We start from the raw sequence: 23,060 nt of genomic DNA, 5'->3' as shown, positions 1-23,060 counted from the left end.
GAAAGCAACCCTGAAGAGACCGGTATATTATGCCCATATGTTTACTTTTCACTTCGCCAACAGGAGTAAGAGAGTTTCATATTCACAGGAAAAATAATAGGAACACACCCTCTCCCTGCTTGGTTGTTGCGATTGAGAGGTATTCCTTTTTCAAATCGTTTCACAAATTTGATCAGTGCATGAATAAACAAATTACAACCATGAAATTTATCTTTCTGTAGATGAATAATCAATGTACCATCTTACTTTTTTGATTGACAATTTCCAAATATTCCTCTCATGGCAAATTGTGAACCAGGGAACCTCTCATGAAAGTTGTCATCTCTGATAAGTTGTTATTATCTCCTCTACTCTACTATGCAATTATTATTATGATGATATAAATAGATAAATAAATATATATGAAGAGTTTGTTTGCAAAAACCGATAAGTCCATTTTTGAAGATTTTGAAGTACGGTCTCTGTCATAAAGTGCACAATAATACCTTTTAAATGATATATTGGTCACTACATATAAATGTACTATTTTGAAGTTATGGTCAAAAGAAGCAAAATTTTTCTTATTATTCTCTTTATTTTTCTTGACCTATGATCGCAAATATCTCCATTTGGCAAATATGGACTTATCGGTTTTTGCGAACAAACTCTTCATATATATATATATATATATATATATATATATACATATGAAAAGCTTTCGACAAAAAGGCGCTCAATCCAGTAATGATTAAGAGCAATTTGGAAGCAAGCTCTTCATATTATATATAGTTTAAGACCAGAATGAGTGATCCTAATCACATCTATAGATAAATGGCTATTAGTGAAGGACGAACAAGGTTCAGCAAAAATTGTGCCCCAAAGGACAGCTTTCTTTGGTGCTCGCTGATCTTCTTCTTCATAGTTATCTGCCTCCTTTGATCCTGACGATTCTTGCAGATACTTCACGTTGATTTCATCCTGCGTTTTCGAAGAGGAGCAAAGTGGGTACTTTTGAAGGGAAAATGCAGTCCAACAATGTGTCCAAAATATAAGTTAGTCTTATAAAAACAAGTAAAGTCTTCTGAGTTCAATGGTAAAAATTTAAGTGAAATCGGATGAAAAATAAGTTATGACATTTTGAAGTTTTGCTAATTTCTTCAAAACAGTTCTTGTACAGTTGATATGAATATGCAAATGAGTGAGCTAACCATGTCATAAATTATTTCGTCACCTCCCGTATTAATTGCCATCTGTCGTGTACATGAAAAAGGAAAATTGAGGGAAACTTTTTACTGCTGTGATAAAAGTGTAAAACATAACGTCATTCCTGGCCGAATAAATTGGCATAAGTCATGGTATATAACTTATAGAGTAAAACTAGGCACAATCGAGCATTGCCACCAACTAAAGAATGATCGGAAATTTCAAGATTTTGTGTGCAAACTAATAGAAATATTAGGAGGATAATGAAATCATCCACTCACTCATTTGCATATTTAAGTTGACTAGTACAGATCTCAAGGATTTCAAAATTTGATAACTACCTAAAATTTTATGAGATTTTCATTAAATCGTTACTATCGTGCTTACAAAATTTTCTTCTTTCTCATCAGAATAATTTCAGATAAGCTGGAATGGTTGTCCTTTCCAATACTATGTTCACACTCTTTACGGAAACATTTCGACGGTTTATGTTTGGATGTGACGTATGTGTAAACGCGCGTGTTGTACGTGTGGGTGTGTATCAAAGATAGTAGAGTTAACAAGATAGGAAGGCGCGTGATAAAAATTGAAACAAAACAAAATGGCTACCCTACATGACGATACGAAAGAGAGCTAAGTACAAACTCGGTACACCTAGAAACATCATTCATTTCCAGAGGTAGTGTTATTTTCATTTTCTTAAAAATATTTAAAAATTAGAGTCGTAGCTCTTTTTTTTTTTCGATTAAGGGGATTATTTTGAAGAAAGAGATTTTAAAGTAATAAGGATTATTACGTGGAGGTCCAAATTTGGCAACAACATGATCTAAAAACGATCAGACACTTGATAAACAACAACAACAACAACAAAAACTTCAATGACAATGACAATGACAATGACAATGACAATGACAATGACAATGGTTTTTTTATTTTCTCATGTCACCCAACGTCAGGGTATTGAAGAAAATCAAAAATAAACACCGTAACAGATAAAATCAGTTAATTAATACATTAATACATTGTAAATTACATATATATACAGAAAATTGCATATTTACAAAATATACAAAATATACAGAATGGTGCAGGACCCAGAAGAGAGAAAGAGAGTGAGAGAGAGAGAGAGAGAGAGAAGGAAAGAGAGAAGGAAGACAAACAAAACAGTTTAAAAAAAAAGCAGGGCAACAATAACGCAGATAGAAGCAATTTCAATAATATAAAACTAAACATTGTAAAAAGCTATATTTACATGAAAAAAAAATACAAATAATGATATTAATAATTATTATTTCTTATGGAGCTTCATTATTTCCTTACAAAATTTAGCTAAATTTATCAACTCACTACGATTTTGGGAATTAAATAACTGAGACATCTTTAAAGTGTTTGGTCTTATTTTATAATAGGATTTAATGAATTTATTCCTGGCATTATTCAATGTATGACACTCAAATAAATAGTGAAATTCATCCCCTAGTCTATTAGAATTACATAAATTACACAATCGATCACAATGTTCAATACCAGCATACCTACCCGTTACAATTGGCAATCTGTGGTTGGCGCAGCGAAATTTGGAAAGAAGTTGTCTGAAAATGTAAGGGATTTTTAACAAATATGGATCTAAACATAAATTCGTTTTATAGATTCTGTAATTCGTACAACATGAACTGTTACTTATCTTAGACTGCCAATTCTGTACAAATTCGTCTCCTAATCTAAGTTTTATCGAACACCTAAACCACGAAGAACTTACGTTTTCAAAGTTATTCCTAACAAAAGACATTCCTAACTCATTTAGTGTATCATAAACTTTCAACAACCATGGTGATGAATATATCTTATAATTATGCAAAAGTGATATGATATTACATACAATAGATGGATATTTTCTTTCTTTTCCTGTAATAATCTTTAACCAAAAATTAAGCATTCTTTCTTTAACAGTACAGGCTATTTCAAGCCTTCCTAGTTCTCCCAGAGCCATGCTATCCATAGTATTTTTTGTTAGTCTCAGTAAATGTTTGCAGTATTGATAATGTAGACTCTCTATGAGTGCTAAATTCTCATATCCCCAAACTTCACTACCATAAATAAGAATGGGTACAACAAGCCGGTCAAACAATTCTAATTGGATATCTATTGGAAGCCGCATCTTTCGAGACTTAACCATTAGACTATACATTGCTCGTTTCGCTTTATCAACTTGTTTAGTTTGGGCCTTTTTAAAATTTTTATAATTAAACACCACTCCAAGGTAAGTATACTCATCTACAACCTCTAAAACATTCTCATTAAACATAAAGGGCTTGAATTTTCTAACTTTTCCTCTTGAGAAAATCATTACTTTTGTTTTACTGACATTAACTTGTAGTAACCATAATTTGCAGTAATCACTTACAGCATTGAGTGCAGATTGCAATTCGTTCTCACTAGTAGCTAGGATTAAAGTATCATCAGCATACATCAATGAGAAGAGTCTTAAAAATACATCTATTCCTTTATCATGTAATACGGTCAACAAATCATTAGGCAAAAAATCAACACCATTATATGCGGAACTTACATAATCTTGAAAATCATTTATATACAATGCAAATAGCAAAGGAGAGAGATTTTCACCTTGCCTCACTCCAATATTACAATTGAAAAAGTCAGAACGCTCTGAATTGTTGACAACACATGACTTTAGATTTTTATACATATTTCGGATTACATCAAAAACTTTTCCCTGTATGTTACATCTAGCAACTTTGTTCCATAGCAATGTTCTATCGACAGAGTCAAAAGCTTTCTTATAATCTATAAACGCGCAATATAATCTTTTTCTCTGTGATAAATACAAGTCAATAATTGAATGCAACACAAATATATGATCAACAGTTGAATAAGTCTCTCTGAATCCTGCTTGTTCTTCCCCAATGGCATGATTATCATCGAGAAAATCTGTCAATCTATCATTAATTATTGAAGTAAATAATTTGCCAATGCAACTTAATAACGATATGCCACGATAATTATCAGGGTCATTAACAGAACCTTTATTTTTGTAGATAGGGCGTATCATACCAATCGTCCAATCCGTTGGAATTATTCCGCTATCTAAAACTAAATTAAATAATTTGGTTATTACATTCACTAGGGACGCATTGCTGTTTTTTAAAAATTCATTTAATATCAAATCAAAACCAGGTGCCTTATTATTCTTCAATTGCTTTATATGAGCAGTCACCTCTTCTTCAGATATTCGGTCATTATAATCATGTTCAATATGCATGGTAAGAGGGATATGTGCTGTATTACAAGTATTTGCAAAACTCGTCGGTGTTGATCTCAGCATACCATCATTAATATCATTTAAACTCTTAAAATGTTTCTGGAAAGTTCCAATGTCAATTGAACACTTCTCTGATTTCGTTTTTCTGGAGGGATTTAGTATATTCCAATACTCCTTTGGATTTTCAGACTTCAACGTACGTAATTTTTCATGAGTGTCCTTAAAGAACGTGTATTGTGCTTTCTTCAAGGTTTTCTTGTATAATCTTCTGAAATTTTCAAACTCATCCATTACATCACGATTGAATCCATTACGTTTACATTTCTTTTTCAATTTGATAAATATTTTCCTAAGTTTCTTACAATTTTCATCAAACCATGGTTTATTATCTGAAGATTTTGCTAAATTACCCTTAGCCTTTGTTACAGACCTTCTAACCATATTTGTGTTTGAAGCTGCCGTAAAGTATATAGATTGTAATGAAACGAACAAATCATCTATCACGGTTTGATTGACATTACTCAATTCAGCAGAGTCCATTCTCGCGGAGATGTCATCTATTACGATGCTCTCGTTAATTTCACTTCTGAAATCAGAACATTTTGCCTGATCCCACACAAACTTTGTCGACCCTTGGACTGCATTACACTCTCCATGTGTACATGTAGTTTCATCATTAATTTCATCGAAATCAAAATCAAAGTTAACATGTAGTGCTTTATGCTTATCAGATAGTGTATCATCAAAACAGTCCACTTCAAACTTCTTTACAGTGTCAAACGAATCACTAGATATCAAGCAATAATCTATAGTACTTGAATTATCAAAGGTATACACACCTGATTCGTCTCCAAAGCGCCCATTTAAAATTGATAAATTGAACGCTCTACATAATTCTAACAACTTTCTTCCATTCAAATTGACTTGAGAATCCACATTCCGCCGAACAGGTAATGTACCAACAGTTGGAGTTTCTGAACTTTGCGTAAAATCAGTATTGATACCGCCATAACCTTCATGTACGAAATCATCCAAATTACCAGTTCTAGCATTAAAATCTCCAATTAAGCACACAGGATGCTCAAATTTACCCTTGATATCAACAATAGAGGATGCAACATCTTCAAACATATCCGATTCATAGTAGGGTTGGGGGTACCACGTATCGACACCCTAAGGATCTGTAGCTTGTTTATTCTAAAAATATAATACAAATCCGCCTAATTCTTACCTCAAATATGCCATAAATACTGCAGTTTTGAATGTCGTGACCGTCTCGTTGATTATGAATCTCCGTTTTAAAATAGCGCAATTTTAGTGCGTGCGTTCCGTTTTCTTCGCGCAGCTAAAAAGGGAACCTTGCGATCGACACCCCCTCTCCTCCATAGGTATACACGTGAATTTCACAGCATAGGTATACACGTGAATTTCACAGGCCATAGGTAATACACGTGAATTTCACAGCCATGCGTCGTTACTGATCGGATGTGTAATTTTTAGCTTGGTTTGTTTGAGTTTGATTTTCGTTTCTTCGTTTTTATTGTTTTTATAGCTAATGACACTTAATCTCGCGCGTACTTTTTCGTTCTATACGCAAACAGCCATGATACGCAGGGTGTCGATGGGAAGGTGCCCTGTCGATAGGTGGTGCCCCAACCATACTTCGATTTTTCATGGGGTATGTAAACTGCTCCTAAAATAAGAGACACTTTAGAAGAAATCACTACTTTGGCCCATAAAACATATTTTGAGTTTGAATCAGTTAATATTTGTACGTCGTAATTTTCCTTCGCAACAATACACAATCCATGGATTCCCCCATGCCGTAGTTTCCTATCATTATTCTCTTTGCTATACACTTTATATCCACATGGAATTAACTCTTCATCAACACAGTCCGTTTTAGTTTCACTAAAACAAGCAATGTCAAAATCTTTAATACATTCTGGTAAAATACCAAGTTCAAGTTTCGAATGCAGCCCGCACACATTTATGCTCAAAATATTTAGTTGGGTCCTACAAAATTGATTAGTTAGTGAATTGAACCTACGTTTTTGCTCCACAATGTCACCTCCGCATTCCTAGTAGCCGATGACGTCCTTGATCTTATCAGGCTTCCATCCCAGCTTGCTCAACTGGTCAGGAGTGTCGATGGTCACTTTCTCTTCTTTACCGTGGTGGCTGAACAACGCATGGATTCTGCCATCGATCGTCCACGCAGTCTTCACGCCCGGGTCTCCTTTCACAGCGCGTAAGATGCGACTGCGCAGAGGAGTTAGATCCTCCTCCACGTAAACGGCCTTCCGTGTCTCCTTCTTTCTTAATTCCTTCTTCTTTCTCATAATCTCCTGTTTTGTCTCCCTTCTGACGAACTTCGCGATGACCGGTCGGGGCCCCTTGCTCCTGCGAGACTTGGGCAATCGATGGCTTACACTGATGTCACTCCTGTTGACAGTGACACCAATGTCAGCCGCAAGCTGTATCACCTTCTCCGTTGTGTCTTCCCTCGCTGACTCCTCGAGGCAGAAGATGCGGATATTCTCCCGTCGCCCATACTGCTCAAGTCGGTCCAAACCATCAAGTGCAACGGAGTGACTCGAGCCGTTTGGTGGTGAGGGCGCCGGCATTGCTGCTTTCATGCGTTCCATAGCCGCTTCCATAGCTACTCTCACCGCTTCAGTTACCGCCTGGATAATGACGGGCTGGATCGCGACGAGGACCTTGCTCACCATTTCAGCCATCATGGCACCATCAGCTGATCCTTTACTCTCATCTTTCACCGACTCTTTACCACTTGTTGCAGCTGCCACAGCGTAAGATACGGCATCTTTCAGGTTGCATGATGGAGTCTTTTTCACGGCAACCTCATCGTCCAATACGTCGAATCGACTACCAGAAGCCATTGTCACGTCACAATTCAGATCTTGATAGCGCAAGATGCGCGTGGCAACGGGAAAGGATGCGCGTTGTAGAAGGATGCTGTTAGTCTCCTGTCGCTATGGAGACGGCGTAGTTGCCAAGGTCGGGTCAATGCGTTGTGAGCACCAATGATGCAGAGTTGCGCAAATAGGCAAACAAAATCGAAATTTTTGAGTACGTATTAAACGCCAAATAATTGACCAAATTCGCTGTAAACGTTCCAACAGAATAACGCAATCTACAAAATTATGAACTAATCGAATTTACCTCGCTGTGCTTTTCAAAATGAAGTGCAAATATCCACGACCAGACGCCAATAGCGAAAATAAAGTCCAATCTTCCGGAGCTCAACAAATACACGTCCAACCGTCTCAAGTCTCAAGTCTTGCGATCAAGAGACAGCGCGTCTCAGTGATGTGCGTAATGCGCTTGAGGACCGCGCGCTGTCCATTTGTTTTGTACATAAAAGTTGAAAGTTGAAAGTTTGAAGGTTGAAAGTTTATTCCACTAAACAACCCATACTCTGGGTATCAGAGTCCAATGTACAAACACATATCACATTATTAATTCAATAATACAGAATTGCAAATAACTTTGAATAAGTGTACAAAACAACTATAACAAAATAAATAAGAATGAAATACGATTGATGGAAAGAAAAAAGAAGAAAAATATACAGAAATATACAATATATACACGATATATGGTGAAAAAAAAACAAAGAAAGGGAAATATGACGAGAGAGAGAGAGAGAAGGAGAGGGAAGAGAAATGGAGGTGAAGAGGGAAGAGTGAGAGGGACACAAAAATGTTGACAAAGTACCTAAACAAATTAACAATAAAAGAAATACGAGTAACATATAGGCCTAGTTCAGAAAAAAAACACATTAAGAAATAAACAGAAAATGAGAAAAAAAAACCCGCAAAGACATACGGAAATATATTCGTACGACATGTGAACAAAGCATGAAGGAATTATGGAGACGAGAACGAGAAGAAAGAGAAATGGAGGGGAGAGTGAGAAGACAAATAAGCTATGAATTAGTTTTAAAGTAATTGTAACGAAGGCACAGCCTGTAAAAAAGGCGCATATTAGACCGTGCATCACAAAACGAACAAAAAATCGCACGCACTGATTTTGTGTGAGAGCTGAAAATAGATGAAATAGGTCAACCTAGCTAATCCTGACTTTTTTTTTATATATTTTCTGAAAGAGCAAGTCTTCTTCTACATTATACTAAAGTTTGGGATCATAAAATGAAAAGGAAACTGGGTTTTTAGCAGTTTTTTTCTGGAAAATATTTTTTTTGTAGAATAGTGTCATTAGGTGTTCCTTCATTAATCTGATAATCCATTCATGATTACCGCGCACTTTCCTGTCTTTTCAGTTAAGCGCAAAGATAGTAGAGTTAAGAAGATAGGAAGGCTCGCAAAGAGATTTTCCCCAGTGACTGGGGAGGAGAAAAATCTCTTTGGAGGAAGGCGCGTGATAAAAATGGAAACAAAATGGTTGCCCTACATGACGATACAAAAGAGAGCTAGATACAAACTCAGTACACCTAGGAACAAACATCATTCATTCCCATATAGTCGTAGATTTTTTTTTTTCAATTAAGGGGATTATTTTGAAGAACGATATTTTAAAGTAATAAGGATTATTTCGTGGAGGTAAAAAATTGGCAACAACATGATCTAAAAGAAAAACAGTTCGGTTTACACTCCCTCAAAGTTAAGCGTCTGTGGTTAACGTAGAAAGCGTCTTTGGTGTGTATGATTGCGTGCTGTAAGGAGCACGCAAACAAGGACAAATAGGTCGTCAGACACTCTTCTGATATCTACCGGGGCATGAAGTCATTTTTGTCTCATATAATTGATATAACTTTCAGCAAAGATTATCAACAAGCCATATCAGGGTGCTTTGTCCTTAAGTACACAACGTCAGTCAGGCACAATTACAAGCTGACTCGGTAGGGTACCGACTTCTATAGTAGTTTGTTAAAAAAAAACTCATGCCTGGGATATGCTTGTATTTAGGAGATTTGCCAAGTTTGCAACAGTGTATAACTGTAAATTATATATACATATTCTTTTCGTGCCTGCCATGTGTAACCATTTTAGTCAAGTAGTTTTTGTCTCTTTCACCATCATCTCTGACCTCTTATCATATATCGCAATGATGATCCCTACTGGAAAGAACACAGTGTCCAACAGTGTGTTCTCAGTGTGTTCACATAGTTGACTATGTGAAAACGCTTGAATTTTACAGTACGAAGATGATTTCACACTGTGGTGGGGTTTTCACAGAGTGTTCACATAGTAATGTTTTGTTTCACACTGTGCATTGATGACTCACAAGACGATAAAAAAAATGCTAAAAACTAATTTGGCTAGCAATTATCGTTAAATAAAAGAAGATTTTTTTAAAGAATTTATTGTTGTTGTTATTATTATTGGTCCTGGCAGCATAAGCAAAGAGTTTACTTGGAAATTCCTCGTCGGCACTCTCCTCAAATAAAACCTTAAAAGTGAGAAAGTGCTGGTGTCGGCAGCAGACAAATAAAAAAGAATAAATTACGAATGACTCTCATCGGCATCGTAGAGACAAAAGAAGAAGAAGAAGAAGAAGAAGAAGAAGAAGAAAACATCCTTTGAACTTGCTTGCATTGCATCATGAACGTGTAAGCGCTTAGGCAAAAACCAGTTGACCCGTAATCGTTCTTCGAATAATTTTGTAATATTTCAGTCAATATGTGCACATTTTTCATAACAAAACACACACACACACAAGTGAAAGAAAGTGAATGTTGTGCAGTGAATAAAATAGATGTCATACTATGTATATATATATATATATATATATATATACATATATATATATATATATATATATATATATAATATATATGATATTTATACTGTATAAATCGACATGGGTATAGATTCATACCTCGACTTGCTACTCCACAGACACTACACCTCCTGATGTGGAATGCGCAAACACAACGTTGACTGCATCTTGGCCAAACGTCTTTTGGGGCTTGGTGCGAACACAAGATTCTCCCCCATCTGAAGGGCAATACACCTACTATGATGAAAACCCTGATAACAACGGAATAAGCTACGATCCCCCAACTTCATTAACCGGTCATCGTTATTCTCCAGGATACACTGCAGTTACTCTTACAGCAAGAGACACTTTCGGCAACGAAGCAACATGCGTTTTTTACGTCTTTAACTCATGTAAGTTGGCTTCCTCTTCAATTTCCCCTGGATATTATTTTATGGTAAATATTGAGGCGGGTATATACATAATTTCAATAGGCAAATAATGTTACGATAGATCAAAACGGTCTACACATCAACAGAATTATAATAAGATTTTGTTTCAAGAAGTTACGGTTTTCAGTATATAATATTGAAATAAGGATGCATAGATAATGTCCGAGCGTTTGTTAGCAATAGAAGCTGAAAAACCCCTCTGCCTTTGGTCAAACAACCTGCTTCCACTGCATGGGCTATCAGCATGTTTGGGATTTTGTCTTCGGCCAAGTCGGCCAAGTAGCCTTCTCCGTTACAGTGTTGGATACACTCTGGATGAATACCGTAGCTGTTTTTCCTTGTAATCCCGCTTGTATTAACTGGCAGATTTACACAAAACCTCAAAGTCTCAATGGTAAAGAGTGAGGCGGGCATATAAATAATTTCAATAGGCAAATAATGTTACAATAGATCAAAACGGTCTACACATCAACAGAATTATAATAAGATTTTGTTTCAAGAAGTTACGGTTTTCAGTATATAATATTCAAATGAGGATGCATAGATAATGTCCGAGCGTTTGCTAGCAATAGAAGCTGAAAAAACCCTCTGCCTTTGGTCAAACAACCTGCTTCCACTGCATGGGCTAGGGTTAGGGTTTTGGATTTTCTCGTAGGCCTCCTAGTCCGAGTCTGCCACGTAGCCTTTTCCGTTGCAGTGTTGGATACACTGGGTGAATACTGTAGCTGTCTTTCCTTGTAATCCCTCTTGTATTAACAGGCATATTTACACAAAACTTCAAAGACTTCATGGAAGAACTGTATACAGTTGGAGAAGTAAACCTTCATATATCTGGAAACCATGATCAACATGTATGCCTTTCTGGAAATTGAGAGCTTGATTGTGTGTTCTGAATTATTCGATCGCTTTCTGGGCAAACTGCAGGTTAACAGAAGCATTAAAAACTCAATGAAAAAACAAAAACCCTGAGGACTTGACCTTCACTTCAAAACATGATACAACATATTCCTCCGTTCAAATATAGTTGTATAAACACGTATAGCAAAAAAGAAAGTTTGCTTATCTTTTCAATGATACGACGTTTCTCTAATCTCTTTGTCCTGCTCTTCAGTAACTGAGCTCCCAGTTGAATGTCCAGATCTGAATGACACAGTTGCTACTGACACTGGACAGGACACATTCACTTTTGTGCAAACGTTCTATGCTAATGATGTCGATAGAATAAGTGGGATATCTTACCTGTACGTCGGTGGCGGGCGTTATGTCACTGTGAGCATCGATGGTCAACCTCCCGGTAGTGCTGTAGGCCTTGGTGTCCATACTGTGACAACTGTTATATCAGATGACGTTTTGAATAAGACCTGCACGTCATACATCCTCGTCGAAGGTACGTGGTTCGGCAGTTGCTGAATGTTTATTCTTTCAATCCAATGAATATGCAATTGGATTCATTCAAAATTGATATATAACTTTACAGCTTCAAACAACACGTATTGATATAACTTTCAGGGTTTCGGGAGCAGGTTTTATTGATTAGCAAACACTCAGGTTTACTATACAAAATGGTTTTATGATGTACATACCCCCAAAAACCAAACAAACATATAATTATGAGATTATAACGCTGTCACTCTGATCAGAAAAAAAATACACAAATGTCCCTCTTGCCCAATTTCACCCTAATGTTACTGCTCTGATTATTTTTGTGTGATTTTGTACCGTGCACATTCACTTCAACATGATGTGAAGCATGTAAAGCTTGACTTCAGTAAACAATTCAAAACATGTATGTGATTGCATATGATTTTTTTACTTTACTCGGATATCTTTCTATTTCTTATTCCAAACCAAATATGACCACGTAAAAAGACAAGGAGTCACCTAACGTAACCTGTCCCGAAGACATCTTTGAATTCTCAACAAACGTGGTCAGTTTTGCAGCTAATTTCACCGATAATGTCGACACTACTGGAACCATCGTATACTCGCCGATTTCACCAGGATCTAGATTCGATCTTGGCGTCACTGAAGTTACGGCAAATGTCTCTGATACAGCAGGAAATGTTGGCAGTTGTCAGTTTTCTGTCAATATTTCATGTAAGCTAAACTTCATTATCACACAATTAGTATTGTTAGGGTACGGCTGTAAGATATCTCCTCTACCAAGCTGATGTGTCTCTTTCACATAGATATCTCTGCCTTAATGATGGACTGCCACGCTTGTAAGATGGATAAAGGGCATTTTTTTTTTAGCAATAGAAGCTGAAAACCCCTCTGCCTTTCGTCAAACAACCTGCTTCCACTGCATGGGCTATCAGCATGTTTGGGATTTTCTCTTCGGCCAAGTCGGCCAAGTAGCCTTCTCTGTTACAGTGTTGGATACACTCTGGACGAATACCGTAGCTGTTTTTCCTTGTAATTCCGCTTGTATTAACTGGCAGATTTACGCAAAACCTCAAAGTCTCAATGGTAAAGAGTGAGGCGGGCATATAAATAATTTCAATAGGCAAATAATGTTTTGAAAGATCAAAACTGTCTATACATCAACAGAATTAGAATAAGATTTTGTTTCAAGAAGTTACGGTTTTCAGTATATAATATTCAAATGAGGATGCATAGATAATGTCCGAGCGTTTGCTAGCAATAGAAGCTGAAAAAAAACCCTCTGCCTTTGGTCAAACAACCTGCTTCCACTGCATGGGGTAGGGTTAGGGTTTAGGATTTTCTCGTAGGCCTCCTAGTCCGAGTCTGCCAAGTAGTTTTTTCCGTTGCAGTGTTGGATACACTGGGTGAATACTGTAGCTGTCTTTCCTTGTATTCCCACTTGTATTAACAGGCATATTTACACAAAACTTCAAAGACTTCATGGAAGAACTGTATACAGTTGGAGACGTAAACCTTCATATATCTGGAAACCATGATCAACATGTATGCCTTTCTCCAGTAATCGTTTTGGAGATTGAGAGCTTGGTTGTGTGTTCTGAATTATTCGATCGCTTTCTGGGCAAACTGCAGTTTAACAGAAGCATTAAAAACTCAATGAAAAAAAAAAAAACCCTGAGGATTTTGACCTTCACTTCAAAACATGATACAACATATTCCTCCGTTCAAATATAGTTGTATAAACACGTATAGCAAAAAAGAAAGTTTGCTTATCTTTTCAATGATACGACGTTTCTCTAATCTCTTTGTCCTGCTCTTCAGTAACTGAGCTCCCAGTTGAATGTCCAGATCTGAATGACACAGTTGCTACTGACACTGGACAGGACACATTCACTTTTGTGCAAACGTTCTATGCTAATGATGTCGATAAAATAAGTGGGATATCTTACCTGTACGTCGGTGGCGGGCGTTATGTCACTGTGAGCATCGATGGTCAACCTCCCGGTAGTGCTGTAGGCCTTGGTGTCCATACTGTGACAACTGTTATAGCAGATGACGTTTTGAATAAGACCTGCACGTCATACATCCTCGTCGAAGGTACGTGGTTCGGCAGTTGCTGAATGTTTATTCTTTCAATCCAATGAATATGCAATTGGATTCATTCAAAATTGATATATAACTTTACAGCTTCAAACAACACGTATTGATATAACTTTCAGGGTTTCGGGAGCAGGTTTTATTGATTAGCAAACACTCAGGTTTACTATACAAAATGGTTTTATGATGTACATACCCCCAAAAACCAAACAAACATATAATTATGAGATTATAACGCTGTCACTCTGATCAGAAAAAAAATACACAAATGTCCCTCTTGCCCAATTTCACCCTAATGTTACTGCTCTGATTATTTTTGTGTGATTTTGTACCGTGCACATTCACTTCAACATGATGTGAAGCATGTAAAGCTTGACTTCAGTAAACAATTCAAAACATGTATGTGATTGCATATGATTTTTTTACTTTACTCGGATATCTTTCTATTTCTTATTCCAAACCAAATATGACCACGTAAAAAGACAAGGAGTCACCTAACGTAACCTGTCCCGAAGACATCTTTGAATTCTCAACAAACGTGGTCAGTTTTGCAGCTAATTTCACCGATAATGTCGACACTACTGGAACCATCGTATACTCGCCGATTTCACCAGGATCTAGATTCGATCTTGGCGTCACTGAAGTTACGGCAAATGTCTCTGATACAGCAGGAAATGTTGGCAGTTGTCAGTTTTCTGTCAATATTTCATGTAAGCTAAACTTCATTATCACACAATTAGTATTGTTAGGGTACGGCTGTAAGATATCTCCTCTACCAAGCTGATGTGTCTCTTTCACATAGATATCTCTGCCTTAATGATGGACTGCCACGCTTGTAAGATGGATAAAGGGCATTTTTTTAGCAATAGAAGCTGAAAAACCCCTCTGCCTTTCGTCAAACAACCTGCTTCCACTGCATGGGCTATCAGCATGTTTGGGATTTTTTCTTCGGCCAAGTCGGCCAAGTAGCCTTCTCTGTTACAGTGTTGGATACACTCTGGATGAATACCGTAGCTGTTTTTCCTTGTAATCCCGCTTGTATTAACTGGCAGATTTACACAAAACCTCAAAGTCTCAATGGTAAAGAGTGAGGCGGGCATATAAATAATTTCAATAGGCAAATAATGTTTTGAAACATCAAAACTGTCTATACATCAACAGAATTAGAACAAGATTTTGTTTCAAGAAGTTACGGTTTTCAGTATATAATATTCAAATGAGGATGCATAGATAATGTCCGAGCGTTTGCTAGCAATAGAAGCTGAAAAAACCCTCTGCCTTTGGTCAAACAACCTGCTTCCACTGCATGGGCTAGGGTTAGGGTTTTGGATTTTCTCGTAGGCCTCCTAGTCCGAGTCTGCCAAGTAGTCTTTTCCGTTGCAGTGTTGGATACACTGGGTGAATACTGTAGCTGTCTTTCCTTGTATTCCCACTTGTATTAACAGGCATATTTACACAAAACTTCAAAGACTTCATGGAAGAACTGTATACAGTTGGAGACGTAAACCTTCATATATCTGGAAACCATGATCAACATGTATGCCTTTCTCCAGTAATCGCTTTGGAGATTGAGAGCTTGGTTGTGTGTTCTGAATTATTCGATCGCTTTCTGGGCAAACTGCAGGTTAACAGAAGCATTAAAAACTCAATGAAAAAAAAAAAAACCCTGAGGACTTTGACCTTCACTTCAAAACATGATACAACATATTCCTCCGTTCAAATATAGTTGTATAAACACGTATAGCAAAAAAGAAAGTTTGCTTATCTTTTCAATGATACGACGTTTCTCTAATCTCTTTGTCCTGCTCTTCAGTAACTGAGCTCCCAGTTGAATGTCCAGATCTGAATGACACAGTTGCTACTGACACTGGACAGGACACATTCACTTTTGTGCAAACGTTCTATGCTAATGATGTCGATAGAATAAGTGGGATATCTTACCTGTACGTCGGTGGCGGGCGTTATGTCACTGTGAGCATCGATGGTCAACCTCCCGGTAGTGCTGTAGGCCTTGGTGTCCATACTGTGACAACTGTTATATCAGATGACGTTTTGAATAAGACCTGCACGTCATACATCCTCGTCGAAGGTACGTGGTTCGGCAGTTGCTGAATGTTTATTCTTTCAATCCAATGAATATGCAATTGGATTCATTCAAAATTGATATATAACTTTACAGCTTCAAACAACACGTATTGATATAACTTTCAGGGTTTCGGGAGCAGGTTTTATTGATTAGCAAACACTCAGGTTTACTATACAAAATGGTTTTATGATGTACATACCCCCAAAAACCAAACAAACATATAATTATGAGATTATAACGCTGTCACTCTGATCAGAAAGAAATACACAAATGTCCCTCTTGCCCAATTTCACCCTAATGTTACTGCTCTGATTATTTTTGTGTGATTTTGTACCGTGCACATTCACTTCAACATGATGTGAAGCATGTAAAGCTTGACTTCAGTAAACAATTCAAAACATGTATGTGATTGCATATGATTTTTTACTTTACTCGGATATCTTTCTATTTCTTATTCCAAACCAAATATGACCACGTAAAAAGACAAGGAGTCACCTAACGTAACCTGTCCCGAAGACATCTTTGAATTCTCAACAAACGTGGTCAGTTTTGCAGCTAATTTCACCGATAATGTCGACACTACTGGAACCATCGTATACTCGCCGATTTCACCAGGATCTAGATTCGATCTTGGCGTCACTGAAGTTACGGCAAATGTCTCTGATACAGCAGGAAATGTTGGCAGTTGTCAGTTTTCTGTCAATATTTCATGTAAGCTAAACTTCATTATCACACAATTAGTATTGTTAGGGTACGGCTGTAAGATATCTCCTCTACCAAGCTGATGTGTCTCTTTCACATAGATATCTCTGCCTTAATGATGGACTGCCACGCTTGTAAGATGGATAAAGGGCATTTTTCGCTTTTTAAATGTAGCAGTAAGCATTATTCTTGATAGATAGCCTGAGCAATAGAATGTTTTGTCTATTACCACGTAACCGTATTACTATAAGTATTCTATTTCTAAATGTGTGCATGTCGTTATTAAGTTACCAATTAGGCGGAGAATTTCTGAAATGATATAAGTCTACATCATCAAAATAACGTGCACAAGCGAAAAAAGAAACACAGACACTTCTTAATCACTGTTTACTTTTTGTTTTCTCCGTGTTTAATTTGATAGTATCAGTGTTGCCTGTGATCTGCCCTGGGGATGAAGTGCACGAAATAGACGAAGGCGAGACGACTTACACGTATCCTAATCTGACTGCAACAAATCTGACGCGGAGCCCTCCTTCTTACCAGTTCTATGACGAAGTTACCATCCACGTTTCCACCAACGTGACGTCAGACAACGTCATACCCATTGGGACTCATGAGCTCATTCTTGTTATCAGTGACACAATCCTCGAAAAGACCTGTAGATCTGTCATCATAGTACAAGGTAATCATTTTTTCCCCCTATTGCCTTTCTACTTATCCTGTTTTTTGCTTCCATGAAAGCACACACACACACACACACACAAACCCGACACAACGCTCACGAGGTTTACGAATTATGCACAAGGCATTTGCTCATTTGTAAAGAACAGCAATCAAATGAATTTGTATACCACACACACACACACACACACACACACACATCTTCATACACTCGTCCAGGTATACTAGAGGAGATGATAGGATTACACACACATAATGCAGGTCTACAGAGGACCTGAAACATTTTCTAGGAGATTGTTTGACTGGGAGAGGGGGAGACGTATCGAACCCCTCCCCTATGGGGCGCCAAGTGCCTAAGGTCATTTCGTAGACGAAATGACTGATTTCGTAACGAAATAGGCCATGCAACACTTGGCGCCCTGTACTCCCCTCCATCCCACTTGAATAGATGGCACAGTCTTAGGACGAACGTATGATGTGTTGGTGGGATGGGGATGGGCTGTCCCAGGTGTTTGTGTGTCTACGTCTACTGTTTGGCAGCATGTGTGTGATACTGTGTGTGATTTATGTGCGGGTATAGAAGGGAGCACAAACACAGGGAAGATTCTGTTTGAAATTCACCAGAGCATGAAGCTATGTTTACTACTCATAATTCTTGTCATAAACAAGCGACCGGCTCCTCATTCCATCTCAGCAAGCAACAAAGGTTGACGCATTAAATTTTGTCCCAAAGATGATCGATTTTCAAGAAAAAGGCTAAAAGCTGAATGAGCAGACGGGGGTCATCCCACGAGGTCGACGTCCACGAGTCATATGGCCCACGAGAACGACATTGGAAGTACCCTACTTGAAAGAAGACAGTGTACCACAGTGTGTTCATATATTCGGCCATGTGAAAACACTCGACTATAAGGCCCGAATTCACGAAGGTGGTACAAATAAAACCATGGTTTAAACCATGGACAAAAACCATGGAGCGCCAAGTGTCGCATGGAATATTTCGTCGATGAAATGATTATTTTGTAACGAAATGACAACATTTTGTAACTAAATGAACATTTCGTCTACGAAATGATAATTTCGTTAACGAAACGGTCATTTTGTCGATGAAATGACCAATTTCGTAACGAAATATTTCGTGCGACACTTGGCGTTCCATGGTTTTTGTCCATGGTTTAAACCATGGTTTCATTTGTACCACCTTTGTAAATTCGGGCCTAAGAGTGCGAAGATGATTTCACACTGTGATTTGGTGATGTTGTTTTCACAGAGAGTATTTTATCGTCATACTTTGTCTCACACTGTTAAAACGCTCGAATTTCACAAGGTGAAGAGATTCCACACTGTGTTCACAGTGTGGTTCTCGCATTGTTGGAGACTTTTTTCTTTCCAGCAGGGTAGGTCCATGAGTCATACAGCTCAGAGTTTGACACAAGGAAAGTTAACCCCATTATAGTTCAATACTACGCAAAAAAGAAGGTTCATGAGTCCGACACTAGGCAAACAGCCCACGAGACGGACACTAAGCCAAGTGGACTTACGAGACCGTCACAAGGCAAAGAAGGGCCACGAGATTGACACTGGGCAAAGAAGGCCCACGAGACCGACAGGATGAACAGCGCCATTCAATGCTGACTACAAGCATGTACATGGTGTTACGTTTTATGACGTAAAATAGGAAAGGGGGGGGGGGATAACAAGAACGATGCGAGTTTAGGTCTTTGATAATAACATCGTGCCGATATCACTTGGCTTTCACTCATTTCTAGATAGAAGGCATCTGGGAAGGGTGAAAGAGTTTTTTTTTTTTTTTTACTTTTTCTCTTTCGGTTCACAATTTAAGCATTCGTAGGAAACTATCTTTTAAATGCCATCTCTGTAACTATTACCTATGAATTTAAACTTATGAAGACTTTTTACATCTTATTGATGCATTCCCGGTTCTTAAATTGTGTTTGTAATATTGTTCTCCTCAAAACAGTCAATTTTTGAAGGAACAAATAGCTTCTTTTTGTATTACTGATTCATTACAAATATCTTGATAGACGGATCACGTTATTGATATTGCTGTGAATTTATACTTGATAAACAGCTGCGCGCATTACTACGCCCCCTACAGATCATGCAGATCATTTTCTCTTTCACCATCATCTCTGACCTCTTATCGTATATCGCAATGATGATCCCTACTGGAAAGAACACAGTGTCCAACAATGTGTTCACAGTGTGTTCACATAGTTGACTAGGTGAAAACGCTTGAATTTTACAGTACGAAGATGATTTCACACTGTGATGTGGTTTTCACAGAGTATTCACATAGTAATGCTTTGTTTCACACTGTGCATTGATGACTCACTAGACGATAACCAAAAATTGCTAAAAACTAATTTGGCTAGCAATTATCGTTAAATAAAAGAAGATTTTTTTAATTTATTGTTGTTGTTATTATTATTGGTCCTGGCAGCATAAGCAAAGAGTTTACTTGGAAATTCCTCGTCGGCACTCTCCTCAAATAAAACCTTAGAAGTGAGAAAGTGCTGGTGTCGGCAGCAGACAAATAAAAAAGAATAAATTACGAATGACTCTCATCGGCATCGTAGAGACAAAAGAAGAAGAAGAAGAAGAAGAAGAAGAAGAAAACATCCTTTGAACTTGCTTGCATTGCATCATGGACGTGTAAGTGCTTAGGCAAAAAACAGTTGACCCGTAATCGTTCTTCGAATAATTTTGTAATATTTTAGTCAATATGTGCACATTTTTCATAACAAAACACACACACACACAAGTGAAAGAAAGTGAATGTTGTGCAGTGAATAAAATAGATGTCATACTATGTATATATATATATATATATATATATATAAAATATAATATATATAATATATATACTGTATAAATCGACATGGGTATAGATTCATACCTCGACTTGCTACTCCACAGACACTACACCTCCAGATGTGGAATGCGCAAACACAACATTGACTGGACGTTATGTAAACATCTTTTGGGGCTTGGTTCGAACACAAGATTCTCCCCCATCTGAAGGGCAATACACCTACTATGATGAAAACCCTGATAACAACGGAATAAGCTACGATCCCCCAACTTCATTTACCGGTCATCGTTATTCTCCAGGATACACTGCAGTTACTCTTACAGCAAGAGACACTTTCGGCAACGAAGCAACATGCGTTTTTTACGTCTTTAACTCATGTAAGTTCGCTTCCTCTTCAATTTCCCCTGGATATTATTTCATGGTAAATATTGAGGCGGTAAATACATAATTTCAATAGGCAAATAATGTTACAATAGATCAAAACGGTCTACACATCAACAGAATTATAATAAGATTTTGTTTCAAGAAGTTACGGTTTTCAGTATATAATATTGAAATAAGGAAGCATAGATAATGTCCGAGCGTTTGTTACCAATAGAAGCTGCAAAAACCCTCTGCCTTTGGTCAAACAACCTGCTTCCACTGCATGGGCTATCAACATGTTTGGGATTTTCTCTTCGGCCAAGTAGCCTTCTCCGTTACAGTGTTGGATACACTCTGGATGAATACCGTTGCTGTTTTTCCTTGTAATCCCGCTTGTATTAACCGGCAGATTTACACAAAACCTCAAAGTCTTAATGGTATAAAGAGTGAGGCGGGCATATGAATAATTTCAATAGGCAAATAGTGTTTTGAAAGATCAAAACTGTCTACACATCAACAGAATTAGAATAACATTTTGTTTCAAGAAGTTACGGTTTTCAGTAAATAATATTCAAATGAGGATGCATAGATAATGTCCGAGCGTTTGCTAGCAATAGAAGCTGAAAAAAGCCTCTGCCTTTGGTCAAACAACCTGCTTCCACTGCATGGGCTAGGTTTAGGGTTAGGGTTTAGGATTTTCTCCTAGGCCTCCTAGTCCGAGTCTGCCAAGTAGCCTTTTCCGTTGCAGTGTTGGATACACTGGGTGAATACTGTAGCTGTCTTTCCTTGTAATCCCGCTTGTATTAACAGGCATATTTACACAAAACTTCAAAGACTTCATGGAAGAACTGTCTACAGTTGGAGACGTAAACCTTCATATATCTGGAAACCATGATCAACATGTATGCCTTTCTCCAGTAATCGTTTTGGAGATTGAGAGCTTGGTTGTGTGTTCTGAATTATTCGATCGCTTTCTGGGCAAACTGCAGGTTCACAGAAGCATAAAAACCTCAATGAAAAAAAAACCAAAACAAAACAACCCTGAGGACTTTGACCTTCACTTCAAAACATGATGCAACATATTCCTCCGTTCAAATATAGTTGTATAAACACGTAGCAAAAAAAAAAAGTTTGCTTATCTTTTGAATGATACGACGTTTCTCTAATCTCTTTGTCCTGCTCTTCAGTAACTGAGCTCCCAGTTGAATGTCCAGATCTGAACGACACAGTTGCTACTGACACTGGACAGGACACATTCACTTTTGTGCAAACGTTCTATGCTGGTGATGTCGATAGAATACGTGGGATATCTTACCTGTACGTCGGTGGCGGGCGTTATGTCACTATGAGCATCGATGGGCAACCTCCCGGCAGTGCTGTAGGCCTTGGTGTCCATACTGTGACAACTGTTATATCAGATGACGTTTTGAATAAGACCTGCACGTCATACATCTTCGTCGAAGGTTCGTATGAGTTCGGCAGTTGCTGAATTTTCATTCTTTCATTCCAATGAATATGCGATTAGATCCATTCAAGTTTGATATCTGTGATTTTAAAGATTCACACAACACGTATTGATATAACTTTCAGAATTTCGGAAGCAGGTTTTATTGATTAGCAAACACTCAGGTTTACTATACAAAATGGTTTTATGATGTACATACCAAAAAAAAAAAAAGGGGGCATATAATTGTGATATTATAACGCTGTCACTCTGATCATCAGAGTTTCGAGAGAACAAAAAAATACACAAATGTCTCTCTTGCCCAATTTCACCCAAATTTTGCTGCTCTGATTATTTTTGCGTGATTTTGTATCGAGCACATTCACTTCAACATGATGTAAAGCTTGACTTTAGTAAACAATATTCAAAACATACATATATGTGATTGCATATGATTCTTTTCTTTACTCGGATATCTCTCTATTTCTTATTCCAAACCAACAATGACGACGTAAAAAGACAAGGAGTCACCTAACGTAACCTGCCCCGAAGACATCTTTGAATTCTCAACAAACGTGGTCAGTTTTTCAGCTAATTTCACCGATAATGTCGACTCTACTGGAACCATCGAATACTCGCCGATTTCACCAGGATCTAGATTCGATCTTGGCGTCACTGTAGTTACGGCAAATGTCTCTGATTCGGCTGGAAATATTGGCAGTTGTCAGTTTTTTGTCAATATATCGTGTAAGCTAAACTTCATTCTCACAATTAGTATTGTTAGGGGACAGCCGTAAGATATCTCCTCT

General features: G+C 37.6%; 1 protein-coding gene across 1 annotated transcript in view; it reads left to right on the top strand.

Annotated features, from left to right (window-relative positions):
* Positions 1-7,399: 7,399 nt before the first annotated feature.
* Positions 7,400-23,060, top strand: part of LOC140239851 (hyalin-like) — a 110,595-nt gene continuing 94,934 nt past the window's right edge. The window contains exons 1-5 of the mRNA XM_072319673.1: positions 7,400-7,499; positions 10,348-10,620; positions 11,771-12,046; positions 20,549-20,821; positions 21,995-22,270. Of these exons, the coding sequence (XP_072175774.1) occupies positions 7,400-7,499; positions 10,348-10,620; positions 11,771-12,046; positions 20,549-20,821; positions 21,995-22,270 (1,198 nt within the window). The remainder of the gene's footprint in view (positions 7,500-10,347; positions 10,621-11,770; positions 12,047-20,548; positions 20,822-21,994; positions 22,271-23,060) is intronic.

Source organism: Diadema setosum, chromosome 16 (assembly GCF_964275005.1).
Source record: "Diadema setosum chromosome 16, eeDiaSeto1, whole genome shotgun sequence".
Lineage (NCBI taxonomy): Eukaryota > Metazoa > Echinodermata > Echinoidea > Diadematoida > Diadematidae > Diadema > Diadema setosum.
Note: the sequence above shows the minus strand (reverse complement) of the source record. Positions and strands in the feature narration are given on the sequence as shown.